The 15,465-nt window shown below is 35.1% G+C and overlaps 1 protein-coding gene and 1 long non-coding RNA gene across 3 annotated transcripts in view; one reads left to right on the top strand and one right to left on the bottom strand.

Annotated features, from left to right (window-relative positions):
- Window positions 1–834: 834 nt before the first annotated feature.
- LOC133518770 (protein scarlet-like) overlaps window positions 835–15,465 on the bottom strand; it is a 39,750-nt gene continuing 25,119 nt past the window's right edge. For both annotated transcript variants that reach the window (XM_061852454.1, XM_061852455.1), the window contains 6 exons: window positions 4,900–5,110; window positions 3,720–3,748; window positions 3,533–3,638; window positions 3,191–3,421; window positions 2,129–2,264; window positions 835–1,464 (listed from right to left, as the gene is read on the bottom strand). In XM_061852454.1, coding sequence (XP_061708438.1) covers window positions 1,076–1,464; window positions 2,129–2,264; window positions 3,191–3,421; window positions 3,533–3,638; window positions 3,720–3,748; window positions 4,900–5,110 — 1,102 coding nt within the window. In that variant the 3' untranslated portion in view covers window positions 835–1,075. The remainder of the gene's footprint in view (window positions 1,465–2,128; window positions 2,265–3,190; window positions 3,422–3,532; window positions 3,639–3,719; window positions 3,749–4,899; window positions 5,111–15,465) is intronic.
- Window positions 7,622–8,777, top strand: LOC133518776 (uncharacterized). The gene is made up of 2 exons (XR_009799525.1): window positions 7,622–8,205; window positions 8,618–8,777. It is a non-coding gene; the product is annotated as an uncharacterized LOC133518776 (long non-coding RNA).

Raw genomic sequence — 15,465 nt, 5'->3', positions numbered from 1 at the left:
TTTCGAACAGATTTGTAATCTTAGAAATTTGAGTAGGTTGTTTATCAGTTTTCAGATATAATATATGTCAGCAAAGCCAGCAGAAAATATCTGAACATACACTTTTAACGCCTGACAATAGAGGCGTGTTTAGATATGTATTTATGTGAATATTGGCCGCGTAAATAAGTTTAAAAATAGTACTTATTATTTTAAATCTTCAATCTTATTTGGCACTGTTTTATATCTTAAAATACTATTTTTCTTTAAATATGACTATAAATACTATGCACGAGGCAGGGACAACGATAACTTGTTATAGACATTTATAATATTAAGTATCTAATAAGACATATTTTTACACTGAATTTATATTGTAGTCAAATATCTAAGGTACATAATAGATCTTTAGTAGATTATAAATCAGAATGTGCCTCCTAACAACATCGTACTAAACATCGATAATTTTTAGTTGTGCTTAAAACGTTGTATCATCTACATAACAATATAAAGTTATACAAGGAATAGTCATGGACCGCATATTATTAAATATCATATTTTCTCGTATCTAATGTCGTAAAAGTTTTATTGATATAAAACAAAAAAAACCTATTACCTAGCTACAAAAGCTAAAGATATTAAAAATAAATATAATTTTACAAATAATAATTTGTACTAAACACATCAAACCTATAAACCGTCAGATTATGAGGAAAACGTGGGCACCTAACGGTAATATAAATTAAATTAGTCTTAAAAAATAAATGGAGGTTCTTCATATAGGTATATACCAAAAACTTACGTTTTATATCAAATCTTAATCTTAAGGTTACGGTAGATAATAAAACAAAAATGTAATAAATAAAATGTTTCTCTTGCCACCCTCAACCTTTTATTACAAAAACCCATTTCTGTTTTACTATGTATCTCTTAGCGAATGTCACTAAAGTAATTTTTGGCCGAAATTTGATATATCGCCTTGCTTATTCCTTCAGATCTATATAAAACAATTTCTTGCCAAAAGGGCTTTTACGACGACTTCTAGAGACATCAACTTTTATGAGAAAACATTCAAAAATTCTATTAAATACTTAAATTAGTACACAGGTGTTCCCCTACTCCTCTTAATAACCATAAGATAAGCTATAAAATGCGCTATACAATACATCACACACAAACATACGCAGTTCCTCCAAAAGTTGACCTCTTCAAATCCGAACCTATTTAAGACCTCCGGGCCAGTCTTGATGCAAGGTATTCCAGGGATGTTAACACAAGTGATTGACTCTATAGAATCCCATTGGAGGATGGAGATGGATTCGACGCCGTAGTAGAAACCGGAGACGAATCGAAGCCAGGAGAAGTAGGGGGAGGCGCTACCGAGGTTCAGGTAGATGCCGGAGAACATGGTGCCGATCAGGTCGAAAGGTACTGCGACTAAAGCTGCAGTCTCCATCTTGTCGAACACGGCTGAGAGGAACGAACCTGGAAAATAGAAATTGGTATAAGTAAAGCTGTCTGAAAGATGTATGTCTTAGTGTTGGATTGTCGCAGTGGTTTCTTTATCCACTATTCTTGATATATGTAAAGCCTGGTCATAAATATTACATGTCACGCAAAATAGGCGGTAGTCGTCGAGTTGCGGAAAATCGCCCGTACTACAATACAATACAATACATAAATATTACAATCTTTTTGGTCCTCTCGTCCAATATTTCGGCGGTCAGCTGCTACCCTAAGGTTGTCTAGAATAGATCACTTATAGCGATAAGCTAAGCACTTACTGCATGCTACCTGTATCTTTATTGTATTTTTTTTATTTTGTGGTGCAATAAATAATATCTTAATTACCTAAAACTTTCTGGTCCTCTTGTCCAATATTTTAGGTCGGCTGCTATAGACTTACTTAACAGACTGTTCTTAGACTTAACAAAAGCTTCTCGGTAAACATTAATAACCCTTAAAAGGACATATATTATTATTATATGGTCGTCTTTTGTCATCAATATTCAAAATATTCCACAATTTATTCACTGCTGGACAAACAACTATCTCTGTAACACCTACTGCATCTGTGTGTCGATGCAAAATACTTTACGTGACGATATCAGCAAACAAAAATGGTTGTAGGAGTATATTGAATACTAACCGTAAGCGTTAGCGTAATTGGCACAGAGAACACACACGAAGCAGAAGCCCAGCCAGCCCATGAACCCTCCATGTAGCCCGGCCACGCAAAAGACTAGAGTCGCGAATAGCGTTGGCTCGATCACGGCACGAGGTATCTGAAAAAAGCACATATACTTTAAATAAGCCCGCATATTATGGACTTAAGGATGACTCCGTGCCGTCCGGGTTCGGTCCGAGGCTTGCGATACTTCATTTTCTCTAAAGGGTCATCCGTGATCAACGATCACGTGATGCTTTCTATCGAGAACTGAAGTGTTGGGCGCCTCGGCCCGGACCCGGACTATTCTAGCGTGAGTCATCCTTTATGCGTAAAGTAACGAGGCCTATGGGAACTTTGAAAAATCTATTTAACTTGTTTATGTTTACCAGTGCGCGCGAGACGTAATGCTAGTCGTGTCTAGGTCGTGTCATCATATTAATAACAAATCAAGTTGGGATTTTGAAAATCTGAATGCCACTCTGTTATAGTACTTTAAATGTCTGTGAAATCCGGTATGAAAGTCTCAGTCATATTCTTAGTTTGATAGTAGGCGCCATAACGACATTATCATTAGACATACAGTAATCATTTATGTTGCAACAAATGATTCATAACATACCAAATTCATTTAATATTTTTCAAATGTTGACTAACCCGTAATTGTTTTATAATGGAGACAGATAAATTTTGGTGATGATATCCCAACAAGGCTCTGTTGATTTATCCAACGATTTCGTAAATTGCATCATTTAAGTCGGTTGCGGTTTTTCTTAATGATTTGCTCATTGTTCATATCAGTAGCTAAACTTTTTATCATAAGCAATAATTTTAGCAAAATATTAGTAACAAGTAGGTATCAAAAAAAGGAACGGAATTTCTGGGCATCGTACATATCGTTGAGCCTTTTCATATCTTTAACAATTCTTTATTGACAAGTTGCACTAGTGATGTAGGAGAAACTATCCTGATGTTGCTCTTTGCTAAGGCAGCTGATGCTCTAAGTAAGCACTAGCAAACCTGATGAAAAACAGCAAAACTTACCCAAAATATCATCTTCGAAAGATAATAAGGCGTCGGCGAGTACAGTCCACTCGCAGTTTCTCTCAGCAAGATCGGCACTTCACTGGGGAAGGTGATGAAGACGGCGTAGATGAACAGGAAGATGGTCTCCGTGATGGTCAGGTACAGCAGCCCCTCTACGTTTTGGATGTCGCGCTGATCCAGCTCCTCGAAGTGGCCCATGTAGGGAATGGATATAATTAGGCCGACGAACTGTGGAAGACAAATTAGACCTCAGAAGATGTGTGATAAGAGTAATTTCCAGCCATGTTGCCTGTGAAACCTAAGAAAATATATATATCATGTATAGCAGTATTTATTTACCAAGAGAAGTACGAATTCTGCTATCCATATTGAACTGTTGTGCTTTATTGTTTGAATGTTCCTCCACATCAGCCAGTAGAACTGAACGAAATAGTTTACTTTGACTCTGCAAAAAACGAAGAAATGTCAGTAAAATACGAAAAAAACATAATATTTAATCACACTTAAAGAGATGATGAATACTTACAGAGTGACATATCTGTCGAAATAATCATTCTGAAAATAAACAAAAACACGAATTAGTCAACACTTTATAGATTTTCTTAACGCATTGAGTGCCGGAAACCCGCTCGGCGGGCGCTCTGTTCGTAGTCGCTTTCCTCTACAAAGCGGGAAAACGCTAGAATCGGCTACGCGTGTTGCACTACGAAAATGTTGACAGTGAATGCGATTATAAGATGATCAACCACAAGCTTCGTCCTCACGTCAGCTATCAGCATTAAGATCTCAAACTGCTAAGCCCTAAACAAAAATTAATTCTTTAACAGCGGAGAAAAAAACTATCTCACTAATAGTAGATTGTTGAACAAGGGTGGAAAGTGCGCCAATAGTTCGAGGGTGAGATGGTTACTTTTACCCGAGTTAAACACTCTACTTTTCATTTCGACTATGAGGAAAGTTAAACATAAAAAATGTAAAATTAATGATCGGAAAAAAATCTTTTAAAACCATAGACAATCCGATCTCAAATTGGGATGTGATTGGGATCTAAAACGGCTTTAATGTATACGCGCCTTAAAAAATGTGAAACTGAATGAATGAATGTAATGATATTTTAAACATTCATCGTCATTTATATTGATATATTAACAAATATTGGTTAAACTGAATGTATTTAAATAAATATGTTTTGTTAGATACAGTTTTTTCTCCGATCTATATTTAATAAGATATTGAGGTTCTTCAGTATATCTCGGCAAATATTGATCGGAGAATAGAAGAATTAATTTTTATTGCCGTTTATTGGTTTATTTCATACATTTAAATGTTAAATACAAGAAGTATATTTTTTAATAATGCAATGCAATTGCCTTTTAATTTGAATAATATTTGGTCTGAAAATGCGGAGGCTAATATGAGAGCTTATAACTGGATAATATAGCATAATACGGCTGTTTGCCGTTGCTCGAAAACAAATTAAAAAAAAATACTTTCCACCCTAGAGTGGGAAATGCATTTTTCCACCCGGCTATCAGCCTATGAAAGGTGAACTTTCCGAATAGGAGAGATGAAGAATACCTAACTGTAGGTATACCTTGTCAGTCCCGAAGAAAGGTATTTCCCGTAAGCAGATCTTAAAGATGATTTTTTAAAACAAATTTATTATTTCTGCTATAGGGACTCTGAATGATAAATACATCACTTACCTTTCCATCTAAAGTGCCATTAAAATAGTCTAGCTCGTCCGTCACATCTCCGACTTTAGCGTCAATCTCCGCTGCGATGTCCGACCTCTGGTATTCATCGCAAATCTTCCGTATGCGGTCTCGGCTTTCGAACTCCTTGTCAAGTTGGATCCCGAGTAGGGAGACATAGTATTCTGCTGCGTTGAAGCCTACGGGACATTTGTAGCCTAGCCTGTGGAATACAAGAACCTCAGGTTATTGTAAAAAACTAAATGTACCTACACAATTATGTTATATCTGATGTAATCAATATTTATTTATTCTCTTACAATAAAGTGTTTACTTACTTACTTACTTTGTTGTAATGAAAATAAACGCCATATTTATTATCATTGCAAAAAGTGGCTCAAAAGTAGTCTTCACAGCTTTCTTTGAAGGTTAAATTAAAAATGCCAGTTCAAATTCATGGGATGTAGAATAGAGAGAGAGAGAGAGAGAGAGAGAGAGAGAGAGAGAGATACTTGTTGAAAAATAAGTGTCTATATACATGCAAGGCTCTTTTGACCTAAATGTTATAATTATAAGAACAAAATAATTCACAGTTTTCTTCATTTGTAGAATCAAAACTGAACCATACGACCTTATTGAAGTAGAAATAGAAACTAAACTGGGCCCTTATTCGACATGCTAAAAGTGACGTTTCGTGTTGATTTCCATTTGATGTGGGAAATATTGTGACTTGTCGAATTGCTATCATCAACACCTGTCAGTGAACAATATCCACACTAGAGGCGGGGCGTTGTACCGGAATAGTTTTTGGAACAGGTTTTTTGTAATAGACTACTTTTAGCTTGTCGAGTATTTAAAAGTACGAACTTTGATTTCTGAAATAAAACAAATATGAAACTTTCATCACCTCGTACCTCCATTCTTACCGTTACTTTAAGCAAAACAAAATTTTGTTAACAGACGGTCGTCTGGGCGTCTGTTGTATCTAAAAATAGTGTAATAATATATAATAAAAATATTGTCAATGGATTCATAGCCTTCACTCAAAACGTCATAATATTTCCGACCCCTACCGAAATAATAAGTCGATATTTGCATAAATAATCCTTATTTGTAAGACGCCTAAGACCGGCAAATACGTAAACTGCCTATTGGGGGTCATACTCGTAAAAGTAGTATTTTAAACGTACTTTTGGTACGAGTAACAGAGACGTACTTTTGGTACGCAGTCCCAGCTCTAGTCAGGATTCTAGTTGTCAAATATAAGCGTGTCGAATACGTATTAGTTAACTGTCAAATGAAATTAGATCAACGGTAGACTTTTTTGTCGATGGGTATGGCTGCCATGTTTGGATTTATGACATTTGAAAGGGGATCCTAAGGCAGAGAGTAGTTTTTTCCGTACGATTTTGATTCTTCTACTCGACGCAAGATGGAGTTAGCTGCCAAATTCCGATCTTGGCGTTATAAAAATAAACCGCAAGAACCATGACGATGACATGCAGTTGCGTCGATGTAGATCTATCATAAAACGTACATGTGACAATTGTCCAGGATTTAAAAAAATCTTGACAAATAATAAATGTCAAAAAGAAAACTGATTTATTATAAAAATACAAATTATATAATATAAAGTTTGATTTTAAAACCAATGGTCGTGGGTCCTAATCCCGGCTCTTAACAATGAACATCTTGTAACTTGTGTGCAAAATATCATTTAACTTTTACCAATTACTTTTCGGTTAAATAAAATATCACGAGGAAGAAGTAGCCCCAATAAGGTATATTTTCCCCTCTGGGTTAGAAGGTCAGATGGCAGTGAGTGAGTAATTGTGTTGTTAGACTAGCTTTTTTTGTTATTATGAAAATTGACGCAACAGCAAGCTCAAAGCCCCCTATGAGCCAGAGCCTGTTAGGTGCAGGCTTAATTGGCTCATCCGAGGGAAGCGGAGCTTCGGCGACTAGCTGGTTGCGTCTGCTTATCAACTTCTTCCAATTCACTTTTACATCAACTCCTTATAAATTTGTAAATTAAGGTCAACTTTGTAAGAACTAATACCTGTGCCATACTATAAATTGGACGATATGCCTAATTAATTGTTATTTATGTTGAATTTTTAATGGCGTATAATATAAGACAGCGGTCGTATAATGACTGAGAAATTTGGATTTTTCTGTTTGAATAAACAGCAAACTGGAGACATTGAGATTAATTATAAACTTATTATTTTAGGTGTTATCAAGAAAAAAGGTCTTAACAGATTTATGAATAGGCATTGGCAGAAAAACAGGCGTCCGACCACGCATAATGGAGGATTCTATTTCTTTTATCATGTAGCTATATCTATATGACCTCTGCCGCCGACTTTTTCACCCGTTGGCGCCTGTGCCCAAATCCTTCTAAGACCGAAGTTTGCTGTTTCCACCTGTCCAATAAGCTGGCACATAAGACCCTCAGAGTTAGATTCCGGGGTACAGCCTTACAACATAACTATTCCCCAAAGTATCTCGGTGTTACACTGGTCAGAAGCCTGACATACCGATTGCACATAGAGAAGCTAAAAAGTAAAATAAGGACCAGGATATTTTAATTACGATACATAAATAACTACTAAAACATGTTTTCTGGAAGAAATTAGTTATCTTATTATATTATAAAATATTTATTATCCATCTGTGATGTTTATTTCTTGTGAAGATATCGAAGTTTCGCTGTGTAGCACTTACCGATATATAATATGATCAAAATCGACCCGTCCACATCCCTAAAAATCCACACATACACATTTTTACGCACATATACAAAGCAGTATAACCACCAAAATGGCTACGGCTTGAGTATTCAAATTTGTATTGAGAAAAGGCAACTATATCCTGTCTTTATTTGCCCCTCTATCGCTCGAATATGCAATACGCATGCACTCTTCGTCAAAATCGGTTTCAAACTTTTTCGACTGAGTACGCGCAATAAACGCCTAGTAGTAGTATTTAAATGTTTACCGTATTCATTTAAAGCATCGTAGGACAATGCCGCTATGTAAACTGTAAGGTGGGTCTTAAATTAGTGTGAGTTATTTTGGCACCGGACTCAACCTTCACGTTACAATATTTAAAGTATTGCGCTGTCATAGTAACGAAAATGATAAACACGTCAATCGGAGTAAACAAGTAACTAAATGATGCAAACAAGAAAATATTGCAAAATAGGTACATATATATGTACCGATAATTATTTTGTGTTAAAAATATGAGGCAAATTATACTGCCCGATTATACGGACTACATATTAAAAACGATTATCTTGGAAACAGTCAATAGGTGAACAAAGTTATAGTAAAATTGGTGCATAATTTCAGGGCTTGCCTGGCCCACGCATGATGTACCTACCTACCACGACCACGGCCGTCTCCTATTACTATTTTTTTCTAATTCCCTAACTAGCAAACAATATTTCATGTTCATAGTCTAGAATTTAAAACCTTAGCTACATATTTGTGGCGCTTGGGGTTGAAGTTGAAACCCTGGGGTCCTAGCGTGGGTCTATGAGGAAATGTCAAAACGCCTTTTAAAGGTTTCTGGTGACCAGAGGCCTGGCCTATATTTCAATCGGCGGATCAGCATTGTTATCCAGAGGGGCAGCAGCCTTCTGGACACACTACCGACCGACCAGAATTTATTTATAAGTTTTTATCTTAAGTGTTTTTATGATATTTTATATATAAACTTACAGATGTCGAACCACCAGCAAAGTTTTTGAAGAGGTGTAGTTCCTGGTATCAACTGGAAACTGAAACTAATAATCTACACTCAAGAAAATGAAATATAGTCACAGAAAACTTTAATGTTTTATTTTATTAAAGAAAAACGTTAAAAAAATGTGTAAACAGAAATATATATTTTTTAATTCGTAGTTGAATAACATAATATGTATTTAATCTCCTGTACATAGGAATCGTCTTTTTGTAGGTTTATATAAACAATAAGTACTTAGGTCGATTTAGGCATCAACTCATCACACCAAAATTTTGTTCTAACCGGTCACACCGCCAAAAGCAGTATTATTTGTTTCAACCCGTCACAAGTAGATTTAGTTCTATTAGGACACATCGTAATTTTGTAGCTATTGGTCAAACTGCAAATCTGTTCCTATTCGTCATCCCGTCAAACTGTTTTAACTAGTCACAAGGAGGATACCTAAACAAATTTCAGTACCCTCCAAACGTGTAATATAGACCATACAGTAGGTCTTAATGGTGATGGCGACTGTACAATGGGGTTGCGTATACATACAAAGAGCATTCAAATAGTTGGTGATAGACCAAGTGACCGAGTTACTAACAGTTATATTATATCTTTTTTATAAATAATGTAATAGCGTAATTTTTGGAAAAATAATAAAGGATTCATGAACCATCTCGTAATTTTTAAAAAACGGACTTTAAATCATATGCCTGAAGGATGTGTTAAGGTATACTTACAACTTGGATCGTGAACGTGGTTTAGAAGCAACTGGGTGCGGAGTAAATTGCTTGAATTTTTTTAGAATTTTGAGCGTTTCTAGGAGAATATGTGGAGCGAGCATTATTCGACGTGTAGGTGTGGGTTCAACAAAAAGATCGCATGTCAATAGTGCTTTATTGTCGTTAAAATTCAATTAATAATCGCCTTTATCGACCATCAACTGTGTGGTCACTTTTTAATTGATTGACATTGTCAGGTATAGTTTCACTACTCGCCGCCGCATTATTCATAGCGCATTACTTATCCTATCGGATACAAGATGTCGCTGATTCTTGTAAAGTTATGTTTTTAAAAAAAAGACGCCTTACTCTATGCCATATATTGTATGAAAGGAAGGGTATTCCCTGTCGTACGTCAAAAAATCCAAGATGGTGCCCAAGCCCATGGACAAAAAAGTCTAGCAATAAAATCAACACTTGTCAAAATTTGACATTAGCAATCCACAGTCAGGTGACAATCAAATCAAACCGATCCACTTCGAGTTCAGAGCCATTACAAACTGTATAGTAGTAATAAACAAAGTTGATTTTAGTTTGATTATTTTTTCTATGAATGAGTTTTGATTGTTCCAAATGATAATATCCACAGTTGATAGAATCAACACTTGATACAATCAACATGCGATAGAATCAAGTGTTGATTTGATGTGGACGCGAAATTTGACAGTTGTGCATGTCGAATAAGGCCCCTGGTAAGAACGAAACTCTGTCTCGGAATGTAGTCAAAGGAATACCTCAGTGAAGACCTCATATTAGGTGTCTTTAAACATCGAACCGAAACTAATTTCCAGCAATTTACCTACACGGAATGTTTACTAGCGCGAGTTCGTAATAATATATTAATTATGACAGGAAGTTACTTCGAATATTTAACTTTAATATGTATATGTATATGTGTTCATTATGTAGTTACCTTTAAATTCATATATCACACTAAACATATGTAGGTACCTAAAGTACGACCAAGATAACTCTGCAGCGATTTTTATAGCACAGACATTAGAATTGTTATTTAAACGACATAATTTTATAGAAGTTTGGTGTTAAAATAACACTTGCACGTCAGTGCTATAAAAATCGCTGCAGAGTTATCTTGGTCTGACTTTACATAACTAATTTAAAATAAAATAATAGCAAATTGGCAATAGTTCAGCTCGGTGAAATAAATAATTATGTTAGTAAGAATTGTTTAATGGTGGCATTGTGGTGGTGGTATTCATGTGAAGTTACACACCGATGAACTTGAGTGCTAAAATTATAATTCCACTCAAATATCCGAATTCGTTTTCTAAATCGTATTTTTTTCAATTGATTCCTTTATTTGTCGCTCAAACTAAAAATACTCGCGCAAATTAAACAATTAAAACCAATATAATCAGAGCAATTTTGATTTTTAAAAATCTCTGAAAGTATTTTTACATTGGAATTCAAGATTAAAGCATACCGCTAGAGCAATTCCAGCGTCGGATGTCGTCAATGGAAACATCGTCTCGTCTCAAACAAGATTTTTATTGATGTATATTTCCGAGGGAAAGAGGTCAAAACCAAATGAGCCAAGGGCCTACGTGACTTCGAAGGCATAGGACCATTGATTTCGAAATTCTATAAAACATTTGATCACGCTGTTAAACTGCTTTAAGTCTATGGCCAATTAAAAAATGATATTTGATGAAACAGAATTAATGTTTGTATTGACCATTGTGTTATAAATCGCGTTTACTAAATATTTGTTATTTTTATACTGGTAAATTCTTTATTCACAATGACAATATACATAATGAATATAGAATATATACAATCTAAAATAGGCCCTTGAGGCATTGTACCAAGGATGCTGGCGGCATTCATTTATACTTTTTTTATTATTATCTACCTAACTACTTCTTAGAATAAAATTAAATTTTTGGTAATTGTTTCGACAATTGGTAATGGCGCCTGCGTTCCAACTATCTAGTTAAGGTACCTGCCTTAATTCAAAAATCGCTTAAGGTAAATTTATTACTTAATTATTAAGTAGCAACTATTTAATCGTAACGAGCGTCATGTTCATTATAAGGTTAGTGTTTTCTATCTTGTTTTTCTGCAGTCAACCAAGTAACAATGGAGTAGGTATTAGACTGGACCAAGTGTCAAGCATAGACAAATAGCGATCCAAAGTTTTTTTTTTATAAAGGAGAGGTTTTTTTGTTACATATAACACAGACAGAGCAGTAGAGACGACTGTTAATCCAATCAACCGTTTTACTTTTATTGCCATTTAACATTAATAGTTTTATAGTATAGTTTGATTGACTTTTATAGCACAAATGGTGTATCTACCCAAACAACCCCAAGGTGCTTAGCCAACGTGGCAATCGTTAACGCTCCGTAGCGTAGCGCAGTCATCTCTTTCCATCACTCTTCCATATTAGTGGGACAGACTGGACAGTAATAGTTGCGTTTCGTTCGCTACGGGGCGTTAACGATTGGCACGTTGGCTACGTATCCAGAAAAGAATAACAGTTTAGTTTTATTTTGTCTGCGATGGTGTAAGGTGTTAGGCACAACTTTAGGCAAAACTGGTTAGAAAACGAAGTTCGTGATTTAAAATTTCGACTATAAGTAGATTGGAGTACCTAAATCCAGTCCTGAGGAATAACGTCGATGTGATTGTGTAGTAGAAAGACACGACCATCGACCCAAAGACAGTACACATAAGAGCTTTATTTAACCAACCAATTCGAAATGACGATATTTAGAAACACGTTACGAACGCATATCGGATTAATTATAATAATATGGTTCAATGTACTAATGATTTATTTGCCTAGAGCAATCTCTATAATTAGCTCATTTAGTTATTTTTGCGAAAAGTTGTTTGTTTTTTTGTTCTTATTTCATTTTCAATTTATATTTTACACCTACTCTAAAATAAAAAATAACATGATTGTATTTACAGTTTCGAGTACAGCTTAGCTAGCTGTAATTGGAAGATTTTATCGATAATCACTTTTACTTTAAGTAAAAATAAATAAATTAATCGGGACATTCTACAACTCCTACTCCTCTGAAAATTCTCCCATATACTTTTTAATAAAAACTCAATATTCCACGTGATCAAATACATAAGTCGCTAGCGAGATTTACCAGCCATCTCCAACAGTAGACAATTATTCAACGGACTGTAATACTGGAATATTGCTATTTTGCTGAAACGGTCGTGCAATTTCCGGCCTTAGCTTATAGAGCGGATCCTAGATCAGAATTGCTATTTTACCTAGAACGTATGCAACATCAGCCACATTGACACGTGAACAGTTGTATATTTTATTGAAAGCACGTAAGGTAAGGTCCTCCATTAAAAATAAACAAAACTTATGGCGCGCCGCGAGAAACTTGCGATGGAAGTAATGGCCATCGCTCGAGTGTTCTTTATCTTAATTGACTACTCTGAAAATATTATATTATTGTTATAAATTTTGCTCGTCAGGTCCCTCGGCAATGTTACTAGCTATTTTGTACTAAAATTATACTGATATGGTAGGTATGCACTATGCAGGCTATACAGCGTAAACTGTAATACAAAAGAAAATATATGAAATTTAGACATATTTTGGAATCAACTTTAATCTTTTGATAAGAGTCTGATCTTGTTAATACTATAGTCTAGTTTTCGTGTGATTTTTGTCATGTTTGCCCTAATCGTTTTCGTTACTAGAAATCGTAATACCTAAGTACAAAGAAATTAGAGCGATACATTACTTCTACAATTTGTAATATTTTTTTTAGTAATTATTAATAATTTATATTAAAGGTATTACTTTTTATACCAGACATAAACGTTACATTATATGTTACTTTAATGTTCAAACCTAGTTTCATGTTGTTTCTTGTCGTAATGAGGGAGTAACTCCGATTAGAAGCTTTTAAGCTACGTATTTCTGACAGAATATCTGCAAGATCAGAGGCGCAACTATTTGCACTGGGCCTAACTTACGAGGTATGATAATGATAGTTCAGGATAGTTTAGTTTCGGCTGAGAAATAGTTCAGTAACTAGTATAATAAGCAAATTGCTCAGAGAAAATCGTGATAAGGGATGTCAGGTTATAATCATGCACGCTCATAAATGCTTCATATGTCTTGTTGTTTGAGTAAACGAATAATCAATTTATACTCTGAGACAGCCATTTGTCAGTAGAAAAAGGCAGCAAAAAAATGTAGGCACGAAAGGTTGATCTTCCATGGAAAATTTAATTTCGCGCCTTTTTCTACTGACAAGTTGGGTGGGTTTGTAGGTATAAGTAGTTAGATAATCCCTACTAATATAATGCGAAAGTACCTACTTCTGTCTATCTCTCTATCTGTTATCTCGTGTCTTAACGCTTAAACCGCTGAACTGATTTAGATGAAATTTCGTATGGAGATAATTTGAGGGCATAGGATACTTTTTATAAAATAATCATCATCATCCCACGCTGTCGAAGTGGCGGACAGAAGCTAGCTGATAAGTACAGGGATTCATACATACTGAGCTATGTTTAGGGAACTTTTAGCTAGAGGAATTGAACTATAAAAAAACATTCTTCTTACGATCTGTTTTCATGAACGATTTACAATAAAACGAGTTTAAACATAAATACTGCATTAGCCGGTCAATACTACTTACATATCGAGAACCATTAATTATTGCTTTAAGTACCACAGAGTCAAAACTACAATAATCTCTAAGCAATATATCACTTCACGAGTAGAACATTCACGCCTCCGTGGTCCAACACATTTGGGTCATGGTAACGAAATGTAGCTATTCTGGCATTTTAGGCTTTTAGTAAAATGTTAATTAACCAGTCTCACTTCTTAAAGTGACAAAGTGACGTTAGGACAATGATTGTTATAACTCAAGATACGCGTTCCAAAATTGAAGCGCTTAGCAGTAGGTAATAGTACCACAAAGCCGCAGCAGTACCTAATGTGGCAAAAGTACTTGGTTGTCATCTGAACATCACCTTTATTAAGCTTAATACATAAAAGATATATAAATTCAGAAAATTTATTCGGTCAAGCTAATGAAGCGCTTGCAATCGACTGATAGTAGGCTGTCGGGGCGGCCTCGTACCACATGGAGGCGATCAGTTGAGAAGACGGCTGGCTCAACTGGACTCGGCTGGAAAGAGCTGGAAGTAGCCGCTCAGGATCGTGACAAATGGAAAATTCTTCTGCGAGCCCTTATGTGGGATAACAAGATTACACCAACATCATCATCAATGAAATTTGTGTAACATGATTTGTTCGTCACCTAGGCCCTTTAAGCCTATAATTTAAACATCAAGCCTCTTTATGACCTAAAGGCCAAACCAAAACGAATGGTTGAAAAATACTATTATTAAAAAGCCTTTAAAATGAAAGAATAATTACTGAATGCTAGCGAAGAGAAATGAAAGCAATTTGAAGTCCGTTTTTTACAACGCTCGAGACAAGTTTTCTTTTATTGCTTCGGTTTTTTCTGGGGTTCTAAATACAAATAATAATAAAATTTCATAATTTGCAGGAAAGACTTTAATTGTATTTTTTTGGATTGAAAATTATCCTTTGTAGTTTTTAATGGAACTGGGGATTGATTTCGGCAGTTTTATATTTGCATATTTTTCTACTTTTTTTTTGTCCATAAGGAAATTGGAATCGAGAACTCCCAAAATTATTCCTGTTTTATATAAGCCTAGTATAAAATCATTAACGAATTTAAATCGCCAGTGATCGAACGAGACCAGGTATAAGTACCTATAACACAGATATAAAACACATATTTAAAAGTTTTTATCGTTTTAGCACAATTTAAATTAAATTTAATGTTTTTGCTTGCCTCCTGACGACCGGCGTCCTACACAATCTACACATCGTATAATAAAGGCCCTGTTTAAGTTAGACTTGCTGTCAATTTGACAGAAATAAAAGCAGGCAAATAAAACACGGTCATCAAGAGGTAAAAAACGTAATATCAACTTTGAACAAACCGTTCTAGAGCTTCTACGCGTTAATTAAAACTTTGCGATAGAAACGCGGTAAAAGTTGTCTCTATC

Source organism: Cydia pomonella, chromosome 6, assembly GCF_033807575.1.
Source record: "Cydia pomonella isolate Wapato2018A chromosome 6, ilCydPomo1, whole genome shotgun sequence".
Taxonomy (NCBI): domain Eukaryota; kingdom Metazoa; phylum Arthropoda; class Insecta; order Lepidoptera; family Tortricidae; genus Cydia; species Cydia pomonella.
The sequence above is the reverse complement of the archived record's forward strand: the minus strand, read 5'-3'. Positions and strand labels throughout refer to the sequence as shown.